Source organism: Corythoichthys intestinalis, chromosome 19 (assembly GCF_030265065.1).
Source record: "Corythoichthys intestinalis isolate RoL2023-P3 chromosome 19, ASM3026506v1, whole genome shotgun sequence".
Lineage (NCBI taxonomy): Eukaryota > Metazoa > Chordata > Actinopteri > Syngnathiformes > Syngnathidae > Corythoichthys > Corythoichthys intestinalis.
Genome location: NC_080413.1, coordinates 39,416,382 through 39,441,390, shown reverse-complemented (window position 1 = coordinate 39,441,390; position 25,009 = coordinate 39,416,382). Strand labels below are relative to the sequence as shown.

Below are 25,009 nucleotides of genomic sequence, written 5' to 3'. Positions count from 1 at the left end.
GACGGACTGCGTGGCACGCAGGCAACACTGAACCAGACCGGAACCGCAACGATCACGCATGCAGTGTACTTGGGCCTTTACGCGTCGGAAGTCGTCTCCACAACAACACAGATGGCGAACAGGAGAGCCGAGAATATGTTCCAATCCACGGTAAAATCAGTTTTAAAGTACCAGAAACACATTTACTCGAGTCATTGACAACAGTCTGTCTCGCGCTAGCCATGTTGAATAAACTCCGCTCTCCTCGTATGTTTACTTCCGCGCACAAGTCCCTCGTCCCGCCCGTCGCTGATTGGTCCACTCCGCTGTCTGTTTGCTGTGGCTTGCTCCGCCCTGGAAATTTTATCCGCCTAATGGTGGCCAGACTCAATAGCTGGAACAGCGTTGAGTCTGGAGTACCAGGCTTAACATTCCCTTTACAGGTCTCGCCTTCCATGGCCTCAATAGAGTTTACAGGAAAAAAAAACAAAACGAGGCCTTCAAAGAAAAGAACACAGTCCCCACAATCAAACATGGCGGAGGTTCCCTGATGTTTTTGAGGTGTAAAATGATTTTTTTTTTTTCATTCTCTTTTGTGTTTTTTTCATTGCAAGCAATATAAATGAATATTTTGCTACCAAAGCATTTGTAATTGCAATCATTTTCTGGGAAAAAATGAGCATTATCTGAAGGGGTGCCAATACTTTTGGCCAGCACTGTACACTTAAAAGCTAGTACCTCAGGTCTCGTCTTCAATGGCAAAAGGAAAACAAAGTGGCTCATGCACAGATGTTCTGCATGAGCCAATTTATAGCGCACAATGGAGGACGGTCAGTCAACGAGGCATGATGTGTTTGAGACTGTAGGGAAAAAAATAGCACCCTGACTTTCCACCTTGTTTGTACACATTCAAAAACTTTTTTCTATGATTGATTTTTTTATTTTATTTTATTATTATTAGTTTTTTTGTTTGTTTGAAGTGATTTTTCTTTTGATCTTTTTTAAGCAACTTTATTGAATAATAAAAACACAAATGTCCTGGCCAAGACGTGGCCCAAACGCACCACCCAAAAAGTTTTTTTTGAAAAAAAAAAAAAAAAAAAAAAAAAAAAAAAAAAAAAAAGGTTGTGACCTTTTTTTTTTTTAAATTTGAAAATATATATTTTGATTGAAGCAACTTTTTGGATTGAATATAAAAGACACAAATCTACCTCCACAGTTTGTTAACAGCTGAACACCGGCAGCCTTGTCAGGCATCAACGTTCTACCCTGACATCTGCTGGTAATGAAACGAAATGATACTTTTTAGTTCTAATTGCATGCGTTTAGCATGTTTATGAAAACGAAAACTAAAATTTGCTGCTTGCGGTGGCTCGTGGGATTAACGAAGCTAACCTAGCGGGAAGCCAAACAAGCTACGAAATGGCTGACAGGGTAGCCGCCATTTTAATTAGGTAAGCGATACACCATTTAAATCTATGTTTCCACATTGCTTTACATTCAGTCGTTGGTAAACGGCAAGGGTGTATTCGTGTAATAATAGCAATGATTACATTTTGGTGACAGGTTTTTATATACACTTAGAAATCGAGTTGACGGTTAGCATTTTTCGCGGCTTCCTATAGACCCTACTCACCTACGTCACAAAATGGGCGGGTCGCTGTTTCCGGCCGCCATATTGTACCTCTTTTTCAGACCTATTCTCATTGTTTTCAATTAGTCGAGCAAGTTATAGAGCAATTCATGGAAGCCCCGGTGTTATCTGACGCTGTAAACTCATTGGATCCGTTGCATAAAAGGCGTTACGTGGAAAAGCTTCAGTTTATCCATTTGCCAGATCCGTATTTGATGCCTAAATCGATGTTTTTCGACCCGCTGGCTTCGCCTGACATCTGATATCCTGATATTTACAACTATCTTGTCCACACAAAATCAGCCTATTCTCACGAAAGTTTGAAAAACTTTAAGAGCTTGGAGGCTTATAAATGCTACGTTGCTGGTTGGGTGAAACAGGTCCTCGTACACGAAAATTCGGCAGGAATCTTGTGCTTGGAAGGTGAGTTACGAAATTTTCAATTCAAAATCTTTTGTTCTTGCTAACATCCACTGTCAAGTCTAATGTATTTCATATCATTTGTCAATGGAGCTAGGGCTTTTAATGTTTATATGGTTTAGCGATAGCACTCTCACTGCATACATATATAATACGTAATAAATATGAAGTGCAATAGCACTACTCCAGATTGTCCCTAGTTGAATTTATTTTTTGGCTTTTGACCTCAATAGTGAAATTGTAAATTAATTGTATGACAACTGTCTGATTATCCCCTTATAATTATATATTTTCAGGTAGTTCATTCACAACGTCTGAGTGTATGTTGTCGGCGATTAGCCTAGCAATGATCTTAATTGTGGTTCTCAGCCCAAAACCCTCTAAATATATATTAAATGCATCTTACCAGATATAAAATGACTACTACGTAATCTGTGGTAGTCGTTTGGAGCCCAGTTTTCTCGTCGAATTGCAGCAGTCAATCTCGGTCTCCTCTTCGGGTCTCTCGGAATACGGTAAAAATTCAAGTCTCTCCGTCTATCTTCTCTGTTTTTGCAACCGACCGCCACACACGACTTCACCATTTTGATTATTAATGTTAACGAGCAGAAAAACACGCCATAATAGGAGGAATTTACGAAGCGCTAATGCATTAACATGACTAGTATCCGGACAACATGGCGCGGGGGCGTGGCTGTGACGTCACGTGAGTAGGGTCTATTGGACGAGCGGCGGTACAGTCCGTGACGTATATCAAAGAGGGGAAAAAGTGTTACCATGCGAACTTGACCGATGAGTTGATTCGCTAATTAAAGGTAAACGCCCTTCAACGCCCTTCTCTGCTGGACAAGCAGTGACGTCGGAGTGGCACGTGACTCAACGGTCAAGTGCAATGTATCCATCAGTTCATCTAATGCTTTCGACACATCAAGGTGTGCGCAAATGAAATGGAGTCCATCCAAAGTTTGCATCGACTTGAGTGGAGCTCGCTCTTCGATCTAGTTGACCACGACTTGAGAAGCTTACCACTACCAAGTTCTCCTGCCCAGGAACAGGTAAGAAACAAATATAATAATCATAAAAAATGAATATTGCAGTTAACGGAAAGTCCTTCACTTTTGACTTGTGCCAGTAAACCAAGCTGCCTCAAGAAGCAGTGCGAGTTGATGTTTCATCTGCTCGCTTAAGTATTTTTTCCCCCGTTTTTTTTTTTTTTTTTCCCGACGGTGCATGAAAGTCTAGTTTTGAGTGAAAATGCGCAAATGGTTCTTGCACATGTGCTGTTAAGTTAACATCGCTGACGGAATTTTGCAAATAAGGACTAGAAACGTTAGTGTTCGGGCACAAATGTGAGACGGCACTGCATTAGTCGTGCATTATCAGTCGTGTGTAAACCTAAAAATAAGGCTTGGATATTAGCATATCTGTTATATACGCTTTTTTTGTGTGTTTGTTTGTACACTAACAAGGCCTAGTCCAGAAAGTAGATGAAAGCATTCATCAGCTGCTTCCCCCTGAAGCACCTGTAAGTTGCCATACTTGTCTTCAAACTTGTGCCATGAATCAGTGTTATTCATAACGGTTAGAGTACAGCAGCGTTACTAACGGTTGTTTATTTCAGTAGTGAGTAATCTAATCTATTTGCAACGCCCTTATCGTTACTGAGTGGCACGTTAATACGTTACCGCAATTTAGTCGAATGACGCGCGTGTTGGCTGAGAACACGGAGAAAGAAGAGCCGGAGTGGGGACGAGGGAGCGGGGTGTTGACGCCGTTGCAAACGCGATGCTAGGTGGCTCGGAGCGTTAGCATAGCATTCACGGTCTCGCTAGCAATAGCTTTTCGCGTGGCGAACGTTATCATAAACTCTCGGGCAACTTTTTTTTTCTTTTTACATACAGTTTGTGGAGTTCAGGTGGGTATAATTAATTGAAAATAATGGACCGTTTTCCTGTTGAGTTTGCATTATCATCACCAAGTGGGCGTTGTCCTTTCCTATTGTACAATATAATAATTATATATATTGCTCACAGCATTTGAAAGTTTGAATACCATTACACTGTTATATAGGTAAATTAAAAACTGGAATAAAAAGTGTGACCTATATATATATATACGTATACACACACACACTCGCACACACACACACGTATATATATGTATATATATATATATATATATATAACTTTATTTAAACATATTTGATGTGAAAGACGTTATAGAATGGATCAGGTTATAACGTGTAGAACATGAAAGTAACGACAGTTACTTTGCCAGGTAACTAATTACTCTTACATTGAGGTAACTGGGTTACTAACTCAATTACTTTTGGGGAGAAGTAATTTGTAACTGGAATTAGTGACTTTTTTGAAGTAAGATTAACAACACTGGGCATGATCATGTTTCTGTGCAATCCACGAGAGGAAACTATCCACATTTGACAAGGATTTTTTATGCCGTTTTCACCATCAAATACTGTATGTGCATCTAAATGGTTCGGAAACAGTTTTTAGATGATATTCATTGTTTGTTTGTTTTTTTCTTCAGCACTTCAGCACTGATGCCGGATTCTGTAGAGGGCTCCCAAATCCTGTTGGAGTCAGCATGTAAGTAACATACTATTACTAACACATGTCACACACATATTTCATTGCCTATACTGCAGATTTATAATGTCTAATTCTGATTAGTTTTCTTAAATCTTGTCAAATAAGTTTGTTTTGAATGTTAAAGACAGATAACAGGTAACAGATTAATGTGTAAGAGAATATTTACCAAACGTAAGTGAAATAACTATTTGTTTTTCTCAAGACCATACATCTAAAAGTCATTGATGATGTCATTTCAATACGCCAAAAGGTTTCAATGATGAGTTTTAAATTAATTAGGGCTCAAGCCAATGAGTGCATTTTGTCCCTTGACTGATGCCATATTTTTCCTTTCATCCACATTGGGGTGTAAGACAGAGAGAAAGGAGGGTGGACACATGCTCTTTATTGGCATCAGCTTGGGCAACTCCTTCACAACCAATATAACTATCATATAGTAAAAATAAAACAAAAATAATATATCTCTCAAAAAATAATGTTCACAAAAAGAAAAATGCTTCAATCTGTATTAATGAGGCACTTTTCAAACACGGTTAAACAGCAATGCAAAGAGGACTGGCATTCACAATAAAAATAAATATGCAAAATACACATAAAACTTAGTCAGACTTTGGCTAAACTCTAAACATTTTAGCAACTCGTTTAGCTCAACAAATACGCTGGATGGTAATATTTAGTCACAATATCCAAACAAGGATGCTGGGAGCCATTATCAGGAGTCTTGTTTGTTGTGAAGACAACACACTGCTACGACGTAAGTTGAGGAACAAAACACACTCATTGGCTTGATCTCATTCATTTAAAATTGGCCATTGACACCTTGTGGTGTGTTTAAATCACTACCTTACATAGTTAAAGCGTGACATTGTGAAATATGGCAGCGTGGCCATGTGACATCAACAACAATAACGAGCTACTAGTTTATTTTTTTAAATGTAAAATTTTAGAAATTCAAAACGAAAACATTAAGAAGGGTTTTAATACACCCCTACATGTCTTTCTATCCGTGGTACCCTTTAAGATTAAACATTCTAATTTATTGCTCAAAATCAATCTGTTAAGATTGTTTACAGCAAGCTATTTTTCTTATATTAAGAAATCTGAGTCAAATTTACCAGAAGCCCTGGCAGATAATTGCAGTTATTTTTAGTAGATTTACACTGAAGACAAGGGACTTTCAACTAGTTTTAAGGAGTTGTGTCTTTGCAGTGTAATATTTGTTTATGTTTTATGTAACCAGGAGCAGGTGTACAAAGCAAATTTATAATCAGGGGTGCACATAAGTGGTCCGCATGCGCGCATGCGTACTGGACGTAGACAAACGCGCTGGCCCTCAACGGGTTCCATACGCTTTTGCGTACCGATGGCTGACCACTGTATTTGCGGCGGACACGAGAAAATAACTTCTTAAAATGTCGAAGAGGCAGGCCACACTGAGTAATTACTTCCGTGTTCCCCCACCCCTGTCAAAAGACAGACAGACGACAGAGACGTCACCGGAGCTACCGAAAAAAGGACTTTTGCTGAAAAGTGGCTGCAGCAGGTACCGTGGCTAGAAGTAAATGATGCTCGCACGGAAATGCGGTACAAAATGTGCCGTGAGAATCCCAATGTCGCCGATAAGAGCAGCGCATTTTATGTAGGGTCAAAGAATTTCAGCCATCCAAACTTTGAAAAGCACGAAAAAACAGAGAGCATGTGGCAATTAAGCAAACTATCAATGTCAGACAGCACGGTACTCGCCCTATGGACAAGTGGCGGAATAAAGGTAATGAAAACAGCGCCATGCACTGACAAACGTGTTTTTGCTCACATTTTACAAAGCTAAACATGCACGTTCATTGAGGTCTTATGAGGAGGACATCCCACTTTTAAAAAGGCTTGGAGTTAATGTGGGAGCCGCATAATGCCCTTTATTTTGAATTGGTGCGTTTATGTTTATTTCTTTACATTTCACTTCAAAGTAATGGCAATTTTGTTGTGCCAGTTGATGTTAATCAGGCATTAATTGTTAATATAATTAATTAAAGTTAATTGGCTCTAAGTAAAGCTTGTCATAAATTTATCGCATTAGGTGGGTCGGCTCTCAAGCTCAATGAGGACCAAGTCACATCTCCAGGTCCTCCTCTGAGAACCTGGGCAAAAAAATTATGTGCACCCCTGTTTATAATGTTTTAATCAGATCATTTATATCAAATCTAGTCCAATAATGTTCTCCATTTTGCTTTGAGTGTTAAAGACTAGTTAACAGATTAATGTGTCAGTTTATTCCAATTACTTCAAGTAAATATTACTATTTGTTCTTATTGGGCCCATACATCTAAAAATTGGTCATTTTCCACCTCCATCAAGAAAAAGTTGCTCTCAAATGATATTTTAAACAACATCTATTCTTGAATCAAGAATATTTCTGACAAACAAGTTTTTTTTTTCTTTTTTCTTTTCCATAAGTCTGTTAAGCTTATTTTCAGCTAGTTATTTTTCTTATTTCAAGAAATCTGAGTCAAATTTACTTGAAGCACTGGCAGATCATTTCATTTCTAGTAGATTGACACTGAAAACAAGGGAATTGAACTAGTTTTAAAGAAGTGTGTTTTTGCAGTGTACTGGCTACCTCTACAGTTGGACTTTGGCGATGCTGAAGTCCATGCCAACCTTTGTAAGAGTTCTCTATTGCTCCTCACATATCCAGATGTGCATCAGCTGGCCGGCAACACGAAACTGATTTGGTTGTTTTCTTTTGTGTTTGTTTTTTGAAACAGGAAAAAGAGGAAATTAGTCCAGGATAGAAAGGACTATGTCAAAAAGCCACTTAACGCGTTCATGATATACGCGAAGGAACAGCGCCCCTTGTTGAAAGAGTTGCATGTCAACAAAGACAGTGCCAGCATTAATAAACTTCTAGGAGAGACGGTGAGTTTGTCGGACGCACTGTTATTGTTACTTCAATTGTACGTTTTTGTGTGTTGACACTCTCGTCATTTTGTCCGCAGTGGAAAACACTCCCCTCTAGTGACAAAGAAAAATACTTTGAGGAGCAGGTGCGCTTGGACCAGGAGCACATAATAAAATATCCCAACTGGTCGGCCCGCGACAACTATGTAAGTCCTATTATGCACACACATACGCACGCGTACACGCATTTGGCCACGCATGGTCATGCATATGACTTGTTGGGTATTTTTATACTTTTCCTAGCCCAACAAAATGTTTCCAATCTGCCACTCTTCGCATCGATAACGTGTAAAGGACTAGAATTTAGATTGACGTTCCAAGCAGGGGACCGAATATTTTCCGTCGTTGACCGGTTTTTTAAAACGGTGACGGAAAAAACTGAAGTCCATCCGTCATTTTGACAGGTTGCAATTCACACCCCAGACCACAGGATGGCGAGTGAGCATATTAATTAGCTATTGTCTCTCTTGGTGCATGACGTCGTTGGCCTTACTCGGAAAAATGTCCGAACTAGCATTCAGGTGTAGCAAACACGGAAACGTTAGGAAGCTTTGGAGAGCATTGTCTAAGGCTACGTTCATTCTACAGATCTTAATGCACGAATCCAATTTTTTCGTGTTTTTCCAACTCGAGTCAGGCATTAACTTGACGGTCTGAACGGGACAAGTCGCATAGAAGTGGACCATTTCAAATCCGATCTGGGTCATTTTTGTATGTGGTTCAAATCCGATCTGGGCCACATTTTTCCAGACTGTCGCGGCGGTCTGTACCGTCCAGTGTCCCAAATCCGATTTCAGCTGTGCATTATTAGCGCCTAGCTTGCAGTGAACACGGCTTTTGGGGAAGGGCTTGACAACAGTCATAAAAAAAATTAAAATGGGTTGAGGATAAGCATGAGAATGATCGGTTTTCTCTCTGCTCTATGTGAGCTATATTTCAACATTTCCTACACGGCCGAGAGTCGGGAGAGGGGTCTGGCTGCAGCCCGTCTGAGAGAGTCGGGGCAAACTGCCCGTATTTGTGTGTGACATGCACGGACAGTGCGTGCATTCTATGGATCCATATAAACTGTGAATATAAGCCTAAACGGGGATTATTTATGTTATTTGTCTCCTCCTTTTGAAAAGCAAAATATATATCCCTGGAATGACGGATGACTTGTCATTTGTTTTGATGCTTCTGCGCACCGGCGCGTGTCAGACTGCGAATTAGAGCGCATGCGTAATACTTGAATGGTCTCAATGGACAAAAGCAGTCTGAAGGGGCACGCCAAAAAAACGGATATGACAAAAAAATCGGATTTGTGCATTAAGACCTGTAGTATGAACGTAGCCTAATTGAATGAGCAGGGACAAACAGCTTGGAGTCAGAAGTACGTGCGCTATTCTGAAACCTGAACGCACCCAGAGTCTTGGATGACAAATCAACAGAGAAGAAAGTAGACACAACATGGCTGGTAGTTTCTTCAATTTATTCAGAGTTGAGTAAGTAACGCACCGCTTTTGACCAACACTGCTATTGAATATGTCATTATTATCATTTAAAAAATTTAAGTGACGGGTAAAAATAGATTATGACCGGATTTTTATGACCCTGTCAGTCAAAATGACAGACAACGAAAAAGTCTAGCGCAACCTCTGGTTCCAAGCCTCAAATCTCAAGGAACTGCTGATGAATAGGATATGTATTCTCTCTGGCGCCATTGTATTAATGCAAAGGTGTTTTGTTTTTGTTTTCCAGGGCAAAAGAAAGAGGAGAAAGTGTTCCCTGGTATCACGTAAGTTTCTTTTTTTCCTTCACATCTATTTTGGAGTTTACAGTTTTTCATGATTGTTAACACATGTTTTTCAATACAATAACGGATTTCTCAATACTGCAAACACAAAACTGAAAACTGCACACACAAACTTCTATACCTGACACTCCTTTTGTAAAATCGTTACATTGTGTTCACTCGTGTTTTCATTTTCTACACAGTCGTACTTCCACTGACGCACATACATTGAGTATACACAGCTAAGCTTTTGCTGCACAAGACCAAGCAGTTCAAATGAAACACACCGTATGAATGAAAATGAATCTGAAAATAGGATCTTTCCCCTTTTGATATATGCTGCATTCCTGATTGCTATATGTTCACAAGACTTCCATGTGTTGAGTTTTGAACACTTGTGTTTTAGCTTGATACCACTGACATGTTACATGAGAAGTGTGTGTAACAACGGAACATTGTGTCTCATGTTTTGACAACAAATTATACAATAAACTGCAGTGTGTTGAAGGTTGATGCTTTGAGTTTTTACATGAGAGGTGTGTGTGGAACAATTGAATATTTTGTGTTGTGTTGAGACAACAACGTGATGGGCAATTGGCATCAGAGTGTAAAGAAGGAAAGTCTACGGGAGATAAGGGAGTGCGAAGTGGTGACAATTCGAATTGAACGAATAGTACGTGAAGTTAAGGTTTTGTGGGTTAACAATTGTGAAAAACTGTAAACTTTCCAAGAAAAATCATGAATAGAGTTATCAGTTGGTGCTTATGAGTATTGGACACAAACCCGATGAACCCTTATAGGGCAGGATGAATATTCTTGGTCATTTGAAACAAAATCTTGGCTTACTGTACTGTATATGTGATCAATTATTCTCTTGTTATTCATTATCATTGTATTTTTTTTAGAAATTAATACAATGTTATATGTAATCTTATTTGAAGTTGTGGGTGGTAATCAATGATTTTTTTTTTTTTTTACCCAGGATGTACGAGCCAACTCCCCGCTGCCTCTCCAGTCACCGCATCTCTGATTGATGCGTCTCAAGAAGCTGCCTATTGGGTCGCCTTCTACCCGGTTGCTCCATCTCTATTTTCTGCCCATCCATTTGCCGCTGCTCCGGTCATCGACTATCCGGTTGCTGTGGCCCCTGCTCCAGTTGCCCATTCGCCACCCTCCTCTCCTGACGGGACAGCAGAGCTCAGCCTTGAGCAGGAATTCAATGAATTTTTACTGGACCTGGCAAATCAGCCCATCGATCAATGGCCAGACGATCTCTTACATTTGTAAATAGTGTATATTTTAAAATGTTATTTTTGTCCTTTTTAGTGTTGTTTTGATCTTTTTTTTTATGTAAATAGTGTATATTTTAAAATGTTATCTTTGTCCTTTTTAGTGTTGTTTTGATTTTTTTTATGTAAATAGTGTATATTTTAAAATGTTATCTTTGTCCTTTTTAGAGTTGTTGTTTTTGTTGTTGTTGTTTTTTATGAAATACATTTTTGCTGTGTGTACTGAAATCCTGGCGTGTTTGTTTTTTTAGGTGCCAAAAATGTTACTGGGTGAAGTTAAATTTATTGTCATAGGACATTGTCATTGGGTGATGTCATTCCAGTGGCTTGGAATTATGGTACGCATCCATGTTGCCTGTTCCTGAAATCAATTTTGTTGTTTAGCATCTGTAATGTAGAGACCAAGATTTTTAGTCAAGGCATCTGCCCTGAGGGATTTGATGCCGATTCATTTTTTCCCCCTCTATTTTTGAAGCCTCCCACACAAAACTACAGTACAATATTTTGTAGTTACTGAATTACCACAGATTCAAAGCTGATAATAGCCCGGGGAGCTGTCTCATATCATGACCAAGTGCTCTGCCAGTAAGTGGAGGGCACGTTTCTCGTGCCCACAGAAGGTATCCAAAGGTATCCTTTTTCAATAGCGTACCCAGAGGTTGCGCTAGACTTTTTCGTTGTCTGTCATTTTGACTGACAGGGTCATAAAAATCCGGTCATAATCTATTTTTACCTGTCACTTAATTTTTTAAAATGATAATAATGACATTGTGGTGACCTTTTGTTTAGCATAATTCACTTGTGCGTTCATTTGGCCGAGCACGTTACCGGCTACAACATAGTCACGTGACAGAGACACTTAAGAGCCGTGCGCAGTCCGGCTTGAATAGACAGTTCACAGAGAGCAGCAGAGCTACAGCGGCTGGACACAGCAATTCCAGCTAACAAGACTCTTAACATTGCATACCGCTTCAACATATTCAATAGTATTTAGTTTTCATTCATTTTCAATTAATATTCTGTCCGAACAAGCTTAACAGAGAATCCACACCGTACCATCACACATCAAGCAGATGAATAAGTAACTTTTTCTCCGCAGTGACAAAAACAGCTGTGGCCCTAGTAGGTAGCCACCGTTTGTCCCTAATAGGAAATGAATGGAAATCGTGTACAAAGGAGATGTTTACAGAGCTAAACCTACCAATTCTCTCCGAAAATGATGTGCCTGGTGCCAAATTGACTGGCAAAGATGTGGAAAAACATAAAAATGTTCAGTTAAAGAGATGGCTTTAATGTCGAAGGCTGAAAAAGACGAAAAAAAACGAGCCGACCTAAGCATAGCTTTAGCTTTTTTATCGACACGACTGACAATGACATTCTCCTGTTTCAACAAGCTATCCTTTACCATCAGCCCTGTCTTTCTTATATATCCTCTGGTTGTCCTACGTCTCATACCGTTCTTGGGGGTAATTTAGTTAGCTTTGTGTAGCGATCGGAAATGCTACTCAGTGACAGCCAACGAACACTTTTAATTTTTTCATTGATAACACATCTTAATTCTGTAATTTATTTACACTTCCCCCTTACTAAAGTTGTTTTTTTTATATGTATAACAGAAACGGTAACAGTGGCAGTCAGATACCATTGGTAATTCTTTTCAGGTCATTCATTGTCAGACAGAAGCAGTACAGCACAACGTTACGCTAAAAGAATGTTAAAAATATAAAAATGGCTTACCTCTTTGTCCTCTGAAAGACCATGCCAACCCAACATAATGTTTACTGCATATGAAACGTGAATGGATTCGCCGAGCTGGTGTTAAAGTCCGCGCAAGTTGATTCGGTCTTCACATTTTTTCCTCTCGAGTTTTTGGTTTCCGGAAACGTATGAAGAAAACATCCTTCATGTGTCGTAATGTCTAGAGTCGTTTCTACAAGTTCCAAAAAAGCAATGCGTGATCGGCATGTTCATTACCGGAGAAAAGTAGCACTTTTTACGTTGGGTCTACGCGAGGGCGGGTCTATAATGTCCCACTTCGGCTTTACTTCCGCTTTACGATGCGACGTCACAGTCTAAAAGTAGCCTGCGTGCGGTACGCCATTGCGTGCCCGCTTGTGCAGTCCCTCTTTTTTCACCTCTTTTATCAACACCATCGTCGTTTTGGGGCTTTTTGAAGAAACTTCGGACACTCAGTTGCCTTGACATGCGACGTCATGCATCAAGAGAGACAATAGCTAATTAATATGCCCACTCGCCACCCTGTGGTCTGGGGTGTGAATTGCAACCTGTCAAAATGACGGATGGACTTCAGTTTTTTCCGTCACCGTTTTAAAAAATCGGTCAACGACGGAAAATATTCGGTTAACGCGACCCCTGAGCGTACCGCACATAACATGCCACATTTGGACAAAAGGACCAAGGCCAAACATGGTTAATGTTTTTTCAGGTCATTCATTGTCTGACAGAAGCAGTACCGCAAAACGCCACGCTAAAAAAGAAGTTAAAATGTCAACATGGCTTACCTCTTCCGGGCAGGCAATGGATCAGGATGGTCGATCAGTAGGACCATGGCCCCATACCAAATGTTAACTGCACACGAAGGTGAATGGCTTCACCTTGCTGGCGTTAAACTGGTCTTTTTCACGTCCGCACAAGTTGATCCATTGTTCACATTTTGTCCCTCTGAGTTTTTGGCTTCGGGAAACGTATGAAGAAAACATCCTTTATATGTGGACGGTCGTAATGTCTAGAGTCGTTTCCATATCAACAGTGTTTAGTCGGCATGTTCTTTTTTGAAAGATTACCGGAAGAAAACAAGCAGGACTAGCATTGGTTGTATGCGAGCGCGCTTCTATGTTGACCCCCTTCCGGTTTATGATGGTGACGTTGTGACATAATGTCACACTGCTGTTGCCATCGTGTGCACTTCCTATGGGTGTGGTATTACAGTATAAAAAGGAATCTCTTATGTCTCTGTGATATATATGATGAGAAGCACACTGAATAAAGAAGTGTTGTTCCATTCAAGTCTCGGCCTTACATGTACTTAGATCAGGGAAGTACATAACTGTTAGATAATGACTCCTATCTAAAAGGAACAACTCCGTATTGAAACAATGTATGAGTTTTATTCCCTGTTGTCAACACACGGCCACATTCCCGCGTTTACCTCTTTTTCTCTACTCTCCCGCTTGCTCCACCTTACATGCATCTCTGACATCATCAGTACGGCAAGCACATCAGTACATAACATCCCCCCCTTACTAGGAATTAAACTCCAGTATGCCATGCACAGAACCTCAGTGAAATTGAACTCTTTTCTTCACAATACAAATAGGTCTATTTTTTTTTTTTCATACGGAACACAACCAATTCAGAACTTTCCTTTTTTTTCTCTCATTTAGAACACAAACAATTCAGAACGTTCTTTTTTTTTTCTTTTTCCTCCAAAGTGACCCTATGAACAATAAGTGCATGTAAACATCACCAGACAGGCTTTTCACTTAATAACAAAGTCGGTTAATCTCGATGGCAGCCTGATCTGCCTGCGGGGTCTCTCACACCTGACAGCTGTGGTAGGTTTGGGCATGGACACCCTAGTTTGAATCTCTGTGTTGGACTCCATGTCAGGTGTTTTTGGTTTGTCCTCATTCTCACTCCAAGTCATTTGTGTTTTGCTAGATGACTGTGGAGCTGGATCCTCCGTGTAGTACTTTTTGACAAATGTGGTGTTCCTGGAGTAGGTCACTCCACTTGGTGCTTCGACAACCACATTGTTTCCCTCCTTACTGATCACTTTGTGTGGGGTCCTGTTGAAGGTCGTTGTGAACTTGTCAATTTTGTCTTGTTTTAGTAGGACTTGGTCGCCCACTGACACATCAGAGTACTTTGCATTTGTTTTGTTGTCTGTGTAGATTTTTGATTTACCTTTTCTTTCCGCATCAGTGTCTCTGACCTCCAGGTCTCGTTGTGGTGTCGTGATATCTGGGAGCTTTCCTCTGATCTTTCTCTTGAACATGAGCTCTGCAGGACTTTTCCCTGTTGTGGCATGATCGATGGATCGGTAGATGGTCACATACTTGCGTAGCTCCTTTTTCCAGTCTAGCCCCTCAGACTGAGCAATGCGAATCCTCTTCATTAATGAGGCATTTTGTCTTTCCACTTCACCGTTGGCCTGAGCCCATTTCGGTGTGGTTTTCACATGCTCAATTCCGTTCTCCTGGCAGAACGCTTGAAATTGTGCAGACATGTACTGTGGCCCACAATCAGAGCGGATCGAGATAGGTAGGCCATGCCTGCTGAAGATATTCTCCAGGCTGTCAATAACTTTTTCAGCAGTAGTCGATTGCAGGATCTCATATTCATAATAACGGCTGTAGTAGTCGATCACGACTAATATTGAGTGTCCGGTTGGTAATGGACCTAGTAAATCAGTAGCTAAGTCCTGCCACGGCCCATCTGGAAGTGCTGTGTGCCTCAGAGGTTCCGGCACATCTGGCCTTGACACAATCTGGCAACCGTGACACGTCCTCACATATTTCTCAGCCGCTTTGTCCATACCAGGCCACCACACCTTACTCCTGAGGTGTTGCTTTGTGCCCACAATGTCCAAGTGTCCTTCATGAGCCAACTCCAGGGCCCGGTCTCTGAGAGCATGCGGCAATATGATGCGTGTCCCCCTTAGCACCAATTGTCCAACCACACACAGTTCAAACGCGATTCGTGCGTATACCTGGCACTTGTCAAAACGCCCACTCTGTATGGCCCATCTCAGCTCCCTGAGTTCATCATCCGTTGCCGAGCCCTCCTCTACCTCTCTGGTGGTAAGTGCTCGTGGAGTAGCATGTGTGGCCACAAAGCGCACATATTCCTCCGCTCCGTGTTTGTGATTCCCCTCCGTCGTGCTCGCTCCCAGCAGTCGCGACAGGGGGTCTGCAATATTGTCCTTTCCGGGTACGTGGACTACTCTGAAGTCATACGGTTGGAGCCGTAGCACCCACCGTTCAATCCGGGCACATGGCTTGGAGGTCGGGGTGTAGATGGCCTCCAGAGCCTTGTGGTCCGTCACGAGGTCAAACTTTTTTCCATAGATGTATGGGTGCAGTCTCTCGCATGCCCACACCAAGGCAAGGGCCTCTCGCTCCGTTTGTGAGTATCTCTGCTCACAGTCAGTCAGGCTCCTGCTGACATAGCAAATGGGCACCATTTGTTGTTGTTGCTGCTGCACCAGCACTGCTCCTATTCCTACTGGTCCTGCGTCCGCTATGACTTTAGTAGGGGCGTCCTTATCAAAGTACGCCAGCGTGCCAGCCTCAGCCAATTTTTCCTTCAGTATTTTAAATGCTTGTTTTTGCTCTGGCCCAAAGATGAACGGTGTGTCTTTCTTAGTAAGCCTCCGCAGTGGCTCTGATATGCTAGCAAACTGTGGTATGAACCGGGATGAGTATCCAGCCAGACCAAGGAAACTTCTGGTTTCCGAGGCGTTCTCAGGCTCTCGTGCCTCTGCTACTGCTCTCACCCTTTCCGCTGTGGGACCTATGCCCTTCTGTGAGAGTAACATGCCCATGAAGATGAGCTTGTCCATATTGAACTGACACTTCTCCTTGTTTAAGGTCAGCCCACAGTCCTCCAACCTTTTCAGAACTGCATGGAGTCGCTTGTCATGAGTCTCCTGGTCTGGGGCATGGACAATTATGTCATCAGAGATGTTTTCTACCCCCTCAATGCCAGCTGTAGCTGTTGCAATTTCCCGTTGATACTGTTCACTAGCAGATGAAACACCAAATATGAGTCTCTTATATCGGTAAGTACCTGTGTGCACTGCAAATGTAGTGATGCCTCTGGACTCTGGTGGGAGTTCTAGTTGGTGGTAGCCCCATTTCAGATCTAATTTACTGAAAAGAGCAGACCCGTTCATTCCCTGTAAGAGCTCATCCACCGTGGGGATTGTATACCTTTCTCTGATAATAGCTGTATTCGCCATTCTCATATCAAGACACATCCGAATGTCATCTTCATGTTCTTTTGGTGCAACAACCACGGGTTTCACCCAAGGTGTGGGTCCCTCAACCTTTTCAATAATATCTAGGTCCAGCAGCTGATTCACTTTTTTCTCTACTGCCTCTCTTAGGTGAAAGGGCACCCGCCTTAGGGGCTGTGCAACTGGTGTCACATTCTCATCAATATGCAAGCGAATTTGCTTTGTATTAAGTTTACCAACACCTTTAAACAGTTTGGGGTATTTATTCTGTATTTCAGATTTAACATCTATCACTGCTGCTATATTGGTTCCCACTCTAAGTACTCTTAGCTCAATAGCAGTTTTCCTCCCCAGTAGTGGCTCCCCCCTTCCCTGTATCACAGTGAATTCAGCTTCAGTATTTCGTTTTCCCACTTTAACATCACATCTGAACACACCCATTATTGGTAGGGGCACCTTGGAGGAGTATGGGTACAGGGGTTTGCAAACTGCTTTAGTTGATACACATTTTATCTTTTTACTTTTAAGCATTTCCCATGTGTTTTCATCAACAATATTACTGGATGCCCCAGAATCAATTAACATAAGAAGATCAACTCCCCCCACATCAAAAATGACCCTCTCTGTATTTGAATCATCATCAATTGTAAATGCATAGTGTCTGTCCCCAGCATCACTGTTTTCCGCTTCTACACATTTCACAGTTTGGTTGTCTTTACCTTTTGATTTGCACATTTTTGCATAGTGATCTTTTCCATTGCATTTTCTGCACGTCTGTCCTCTTGCTGGGCATGCAGAGTCTTTGGCCATGTGGTCTCCGTGTCCACACCTGTAGCACACTTTGTTCGATCGCTCCTTTCCTTCTCCCCGATCTCCTCGAGGTGCTGATCTCCATTTTCGCGATTTCCCCTCTGTCTTGGAGAAGACACGATTCACCGTCGCTCCCCCCTCCGCGCCGTCCGCGTCGGTCACTTTCATCGCTGACATCTGGGCCTCCACTCGTTCGCACTGCGCGGCTATCTCCAGAGCGCGCTGCAGCGTCGGTTGAGGTTCTTCCAGTATTTTTCTCCGTACATAATCCGATGTGCATTTGCCCAACACCGCATCTCTTATCTGATTGCTGATGTCCGCACCAAACGCACAGTCTCTCGCCGCTTGACGAAGCCTCGTCACAAACTGCTGCACCGTTTCTCCCGGTTTCTGCGCAACTTGGTAGAAAGCCTGGCGCGCAAACGCCGTGTTTACTTGTGGCACAAAGTAGTCATTCAGCGCCGTGACTGCTCTATCATAGTCTGTCACTCCTCCCGTGTCAGGCAGCGTAGAAAAGATATCTTGCACGTCCGTGCCGGCATGGTGTAGGAGCAGAGCCCGTCTCCTCTGTCTCACCGTAGCTTCCGCGTCCGCGGCCAGAATCAAGCCTTTCCCGTCCGCGTACAGCTCAAACGCCGTCAGCCACCTAGTCCATCTCGGTCCCAGCGTAGCAGGCTCGGTGTAGCACTCAAACTTCGGCAAATGATCCATACTGTCTCCAAAACGCAGTCAAACTTGTCGGATTTAGGTCAATCCAGTATCCTCGTCGCCATTGTTAGATAATGACTCCTATCTAAAAGGAACAACTCCGTATTGAAACAATGTATGAGTTTTATTCCCTGTTGTCAACACACGGCCACATTCCCGCGTTTACCTCTTTTTCTCTACTCTCCCGCTTGCTCCACCTTACATGCATCTCTGACATCATCAGTACGGCAAGCACATCAGTACATAACAATAACAAAAGTGGTGACGAGGACGTCTGGACCTGCGTCAGCTTGGACGTGCTGTTTTTGGAGTTTACTGCGGGTCGCGGTGCTCCTGGGGACAGACGGCGCCGACCTCAGCTTCCACGTCGTGACTTCGTGGGGAGGACGAGTGGAGTTTTCAAAAGGAGCTTGAAGGTGCTGTATAACCAGGCGCTATGGCGGGAGTTATCGGCTCTGTTGGTCTTTTTGATGAGCTTGTGGAACAGTGGAGCTCGTACACAGAGCGGTTTGGCTATTTCGTGGAAGCTAACGAAATAGCGGAAGAGAAAGTGGTGCCCACGTTTTTGAGCGTTATTGGGCCAAAGACTTTCAATCTACTGAGAAACTTGCTTCAACCCGATAAACCTGGTAGTAAAACGTACAGGGAAATCATGGAAACTCTTAATGGACATTTTTCACCCAAGCCCCTTGTGATAGCAGAGAGATTCCGATTTCACAGGAGAAATCAGGAAGAGGGGGAATCTGTCACTATGTCCGTAGCGGCGCTGCGGAAGCTGGCTGAACATTGTGAGTTTGGTGATGTTTTAGAAGACACATTAAGAGACAGATTGGTATGTGGACTGAGAAACGAAGCAACACAAAAGAAGTTACTCTCAGAAAGTGGACTGACATTAAAGACAGCCTTTGATGTAAGCGTGGCTATGGAAATGGCTTCAAAGGAGGCTCAACAACTGAACATTACGAGCAGAATACACCAAGTGGCAAGTACCCAAAGCAATGTTGCTGGTCCCTGTTTTAGGTGCGGTAAAACAGGGCACCTTTCCTCCACCTGCTGGTGCAAAGAAATGAACTGTCATCATTGTGGGAAGAAGGGTCATGTTGAGCGTGCCTGTCGGAAAAAAACAAGCACAGACAAAGATAAGGAAATGAATGACAAGAAGAAAACAAAGAAATATGTCAAAGCGGTAGAGAGTGCCTCTACTTCCGAAGATGAAAGTGACATGCACACCGTGCATGTAATGAGCGTGGACGGGAAGTCAGGGTGTTACTGGGTCACACCAAAGTTAGAGGGTCACCCAGTCAAAATGCAAATAGATACTGGATCACAGGCATCGCTTGTGTCTTACCAAGTCTATAAACAGTGTTTGAGACACCTTCCATTAAGACCATCAGACACTGTGTTCAAAGCGTACACTGGACACAAAGTGCACATGGAAGGAATGACTGACATTACTGTGCAATGCAAGGATCAAACTGCTAAACTTCCAGTGTATGTCACAAAAGGGAATTTTGCTTCCATAATGGGACGACTGTGGATTAATGCACTTTGTGTAAAATGGCTAGAAGTTCGGCAGCTGTCAGACGGTTCTTCACAACTACAAGTCATACTGGACAAGAATGAAGAGGTTTTCCGTGAGGAATTGGGCAGCATGAAGGACATTACAGTGAAATTGCACATTAAACCAGGAAGCAAACCTGTGTTTATGAAGGCTAGGACAGTGCCGTATGCTATTCGTGACAAAGTCGAGGCTGACCTGGATGCGTTGGTCAAAAGTGGGGTTTTGGAACCAGTCACCACCAGCGAATGGGCGACACCAATTGTGCCGGTTCCGAAAAAGAATGGCGGAATTCGCACATGTGGCGATTTTAAAGTGACTTTGAATCCGGTGCTTTGTGTGGAGCAGTACCCACTTCCATTGATCGATGATTTGTTTGCAGGTCTGAGCGGTGGTCAAAAATTCAGCAAAATTGACCTCAACCAAGCTTATCTGCAGATGCATGTGGATGAAGAATCACGGGAGTGGCTGACAATTAACACGCACAAGGGACTTTTCAGATATTGCAGATTACCTTTTGGCATCACATCTGCTCCTGCTCTGTTTCAACGGGCTATGGATCAAATTTTGAGTGGATTGCCAGGAGTACAATGTTACTTGGATGACATTCTCTGCACCGGTGCCAACGACGAGGAGCATCTTCACAACCTGGATGCTGTCTTAAAAAGGCTAAGGCAGTATGGTCTTCGAGTGCGCAAGGAAAAATGTGAATTTTTGAGACCATCGGTGGAGTATCTCGGGCATGTGATAGACCACGAAGGACTATACAAGGCTCCGTCAAAGACAAAGGCCATTGTGGATGCACCCGCCCCAGAAAATGTGAATCAGCTTAGATCTTTTTTAGGTCTATTGAACTATTATGGACGGTTTATTCCCAATTTGGCATCACTTCTTAAACCATTGCATGAGCTGTTGTGCAAAGATGTAAAATGGAAATGGACGAATGAGTGTAACAAAGCTTTTCGAAATGCGAAAAACGCCCTGATTTCATCAGATGTTCTCACTCATTTCAACCCTTCATATCCAATACAGCTGGCATGTGATGCTTCACCCTATGGGGTGGGTGCTGTCATCTCCCATGTGTTCCCGAACGGAGATGAAAGACCAATTGCTTTCGCATCGAGAACACTTAACAAAGCAGAGTCAAACTATGCTCAATTGGAACGAGAAGCATTGAGCATTATTTTTGGTGTGAGGAAGTTCCACCAATATTTGTATGGAATTAAGTTTACTCTGTTAACGGATCACAGACCACTGACAACGATTTTGGGACCTCATGCAGGAATCCCTTCGCTGGCTGCTGCACGTCTTCAGAGGTGGGCTTTGTTGTTATCAGCTCACTCATACGACATCAAGTATCGTAAATCTGATTTGCATTGCAATGCTGATGGACTTTCGAGGTTGCCGCTTCCTGTCACAAAACATGAACCTACCTCAGTGGACATATTCTATTTCTGAAATGTTGAACATGCACCAATTTCAGCGTCGCAAGTAAAACGTGCAACTCGGAACGACCCCGACCTGTCAGTCGTCATGGACATGGTAATTAAAGGACAAACCAAGTGTGAGAACACCGCTCGCAAACCTTTTTTGGATAGGAGGTGGGAACTTTCTGTTCAATCGGGTTGTTTGCTGTGGGGGAGGAGAGTGATTGTGCCACAGTCATTGCGTGCTAAAATGCTTGCGCAACTGCATGCAGGTCACAGTGGTATTGTTAAAATGAAAGAAATGGCAAGAAGTTATTTTTGGTGGCCAGGATTAGATAAACAGATCGAAGGAACGGTAAAAAGTTGTTCATCTTGCCAGAAGATTCGCAACAATCCACCTGCAGCCCCACTTCATCCTTGGGATTTTCCTCAGGACCCTTGGCACCGCATTCATATTGACTTTGCGGGGCCTTTTGGAAATCGAATGTTTCTGGTTGCTATCGATGCCCATAGTAAGTGGCCAGAGGTAGCTATCATGAAATCAACCACATCGGAAAAGGCAATTGAGAAGTTAGGGGAGATGTTTAGTCGTTTCGGAGCCCCTGCACAACTCGTCTCAGACAATGGCCCCCAATTTTTGTCAAAAGAAATGGTTGAATTCCTGCAAGCCCATGGTGTTCAACACATTAAGTCGGCTCCCTATCACCCAGCAACCAACGGCCTGGCAGAGTGGTTTGTGCAGACCCTCAAACATGCTCTCAAAGCATCACAAGGGCAAAGTACACTCCATCAGAGACTACACGAATTTCTCCTCAAATACCGAACATCTGTGCATGCAACTACCAAAGTATCGCCAGCGAGCCTCATGTTTTCTCGAGAGATACGAACTGGCATGGATCTTCTGAAACCACCAACCCTGAGTGAGATTGTTCAAATGGATCAACGGAAGCAAGTCAAGTACAGAGACCTGCATTCCAAGAACCGAGTTTTTGTACCTGGTGACTCTGTTATGGCCCGGAGTTACCAGAGTGAGGAAAAGTAGGCCCCTGCCACCATCATTGCTCAAACTGGGCCTGTTTCCTACACCGTTCAGATAGCTGATGGTGTTTGGCGTCGCCATGTGGATCAATTGTTGGGAACATCAGACACTACTCCAGAACTGTCTATTGATTGTGATGATGCTAGCAGTGTAATTATACCAGAAATGTCTAGCTTACCGGATGTGTCAAACCCAAACAATCCTGCTGTAATTGTGTCTAATCCAACCAATGCACAAACGGAACCTGAAACGGTATCGGAACCTGTTTCCACAAGTGGGAAATCGGAAGTGACTGTTGAACGTCGTTATCCTGCACGCGACAGGCGACCGCCTGATAGATTGGATTTATAAGTAATAAGTAATGAGGGGAAAACAGGAGGTATTTTTGTGTTTATTTCTGGGACATGTTATGTAAGGGGGGAGGAGATGTGACATATTTATGTCACACTGCTGTTGCCATAGTGTGCACTTCCTGTGGGTGTGGTATTACAGTATAAAAAGGAATCTCTGTTATGTCTCTGTGATATATATGATGAGAAGCACACTGAATAAAGAAGTGTTGTTCCATTCAAGTCTCGGCCTTACATGTACTTAGATCAGGGAAGTACATAACAGACAGGCAGCTTTGCGGTCTAAAAATAGCATTCGTGCAGTGAGCTACTGAGGAAAGTGTCTTTGTTGTACGAATGTTTTGCCTTTCATATACCCTACACGAAAAGCAAAATGGACAGTTCTTCGTTACAAGTAGGCAGGACAAAACAAATTCCACCATTCCATCAAATCAACTGAAAATAACTATTACTTCATCAACTCACGACCATCAAGTCAAGTTAAGAAGATAAAATCTTATAAAAACATCAGCTGACATGAGTCTCCATATATTTTGTGTGAGTTGGAACTATGGTGCCACAAGGCGGTGGTCAGGCCTCGCCATTGCTCCTGAATTTGTTGGCCACTCCACTGGTCATCCCACTCACCAGGATAATGTCAGATTGTAGTAGCTGTGGAACTCAAAATGTTGACTGGACTATGCTCGTTAACACAATATAATAGTATACAAAATACAATATAACACAATCAACCAAAGTATATCAATAGGTGTGTCCAGAAGTCTTTCTGAAAGTTTTCTACTGGCCTGTTTATTACGACAACATAGTAAAAATATGGCTTTTTTTTTTTTTGTGCCTCCCCAAGGTTTCAAGTGGCCCCCGTTTGGCCATCCTTATGAAGAATTTCAGGAGGCGCCACTGATTTGGAATTGGGAGTATTGCACTACTACAACACCTTGTGGTTGTTTTGTGTGTGTATCATTTACGTCTTTCGCTCCCCCTCCGCCCACTTTCCCTCCGCCCTCCAAGTGGCCTCTGTGTGACGTCATAGCAAGTGCATAGGGCAAGTGAGCGAGGGCAACTCAAACAGTGATTGGAACGCTGCTTTAAGTTAGGCTGCGTTTCAATCGTGGTTTTAAATGTGCCCTCGCTCACTTGCCCTCGGCACACCACCTTGGGGGAATCCCCGCCGCCATCTTAAGGGATGTTTCCCTAAACAGCAAAGTGAGCTTGGTGAGATCCACCCTTCGAGGGCTTAGTGATCAAACCAACAACAATGGTCACTCCAGAGCTCCCTATATCCCACAATGCATTGCAGTGGTGCACAGAAAATATGTCTATGCGGTGGTGATAATGAAGCTCAAATACTGGCTGCGTTCCAATCACGGTTTGAGTTGCCCTCGCTCACTTGCTTTGAACGCTTGCTATGATGTCACACGGAGGCCACTTGGAGGGCGGAGGTAAAGTGGGCGGAGGGGGAGCGAAAGACGTAAATGGAACACACCTGCACCCGTTCACTCACAGGCAAGAAAATCATGAAACAACCACAAGGTTTTGGAGTAGCGCTCTGCTGCCAATTCCAAATCAGTGGCGCCTCCAGACATTCTTCATAGGGGTGGCCAAATGGGGCCACTTAAAACCTTAAGTTGGCACACCAAAAAATAAAAGCCACAATTTCAGGTTTTTACTATGTTGTAGTTAATAAACAGTCCAGTAGAGAACTGTCAGATTGACTTAAGGACACACCTACTGATATACTTTTGTTGATTGTGTTATATTGTATTTTGTACACTCTTATATTGTGTTAATGTGCATAGTCCATAATAGTCCAGTCAACATTTTGAGTTCCGCAGCTACTACAATCTAATATTATACTGGCGCGTGGGGTGGCCAACAAATTCATTGGGGGGAGCCGTGGCCAGGCCTGGCCACCCCCTGGTGGCACCATTATTCTACATCGCACAAAATGCACAGCGACTCATGTCAATAAGCCGGAGACGTATTCCGCGCTTGATGGCAATACGTCGGTACCTGGGAATGATCAAATTATTGGTTTTGTATCAAATTTTATTTGGGCAATTCTTTATTTATTTGTCGATACCCTATAATTTGTAGACAAACTTGTTGTTTAAATGCATTTAACCTATTTGAAGTTTAGTTTCAGTCCCTCCCAATGGCATTTGATTGACAGACCATTTAAATGAGCCCTCGCTCACTTGCCCTAGCCACCGCCCCCCGGGGGAATCCCTGTCACCATCTTAAGGGCCGTTCCAATTCCCAAAACAGCAAAGTGAACTTGGTGAGATGGACCCTCAGAGGGCTCAGTGATCGAGTGAAAAACTATGGTCACTCCAGAGCTCCCACAATGCATTGCAATGGTGCATGGAAAATATGTCCATGCGGTGGTGATAATGAAGCTCAAACACCGTTGGCTGCTGTATCTATACCACCAAAGAAGAAGAAAATGAATTAAGCGGCCAGCACAGTGTTTGAATGCTA

General features: G+C 42.8%; 2 protein-coding genes across 2 annotated transcripts; both read left to right on the top strand.

Annotated features, from left to right (window-relative positions):
- Positions 1 to 2,964: 2,964 nt before the first annotated feature.
- Positions 2,965 to 10,400, top strand: LOC130907383 (protein pop-1-like). Its single transcript, XM_057822384.1, has 5 exons — positions 2,965 to 3,087; positions 4,580 to 4,638; positions 7,404 to 7,554; positions 7,635 to 7,742; positions 10,353 to 10,400. Exons 1-5 carry the CDS (start codon positions 2,980 to 2,982, stop codon positions 10,398 to 10,400), a joined length of 474 nt encoding a protein of 157 aa, XP_057678367.1. The 5' UTR covers positions 2,965 to 2,979.
- A 10,781-nt stretch (positions 10,401 to 21,181) lies between these two features.
- Positions 21,182 to 22,184, top strand: LOC130907382 (uncharacterized protein K02A2.6-like). Its single transcript, XM_057822383.1, has one exon. The coding sequence runs from the start codon at positions 21,249 to 21,251 to the stop codon at positions 22,182 to 22,184; it is 936 nt and encodes a 311-aa protein (XP_057678366.1). The 5' UTR covers positions 21,182 to 21,248.
- Positions 22,185 to 25,009: the final 2,825 nt, after the last annotated feature.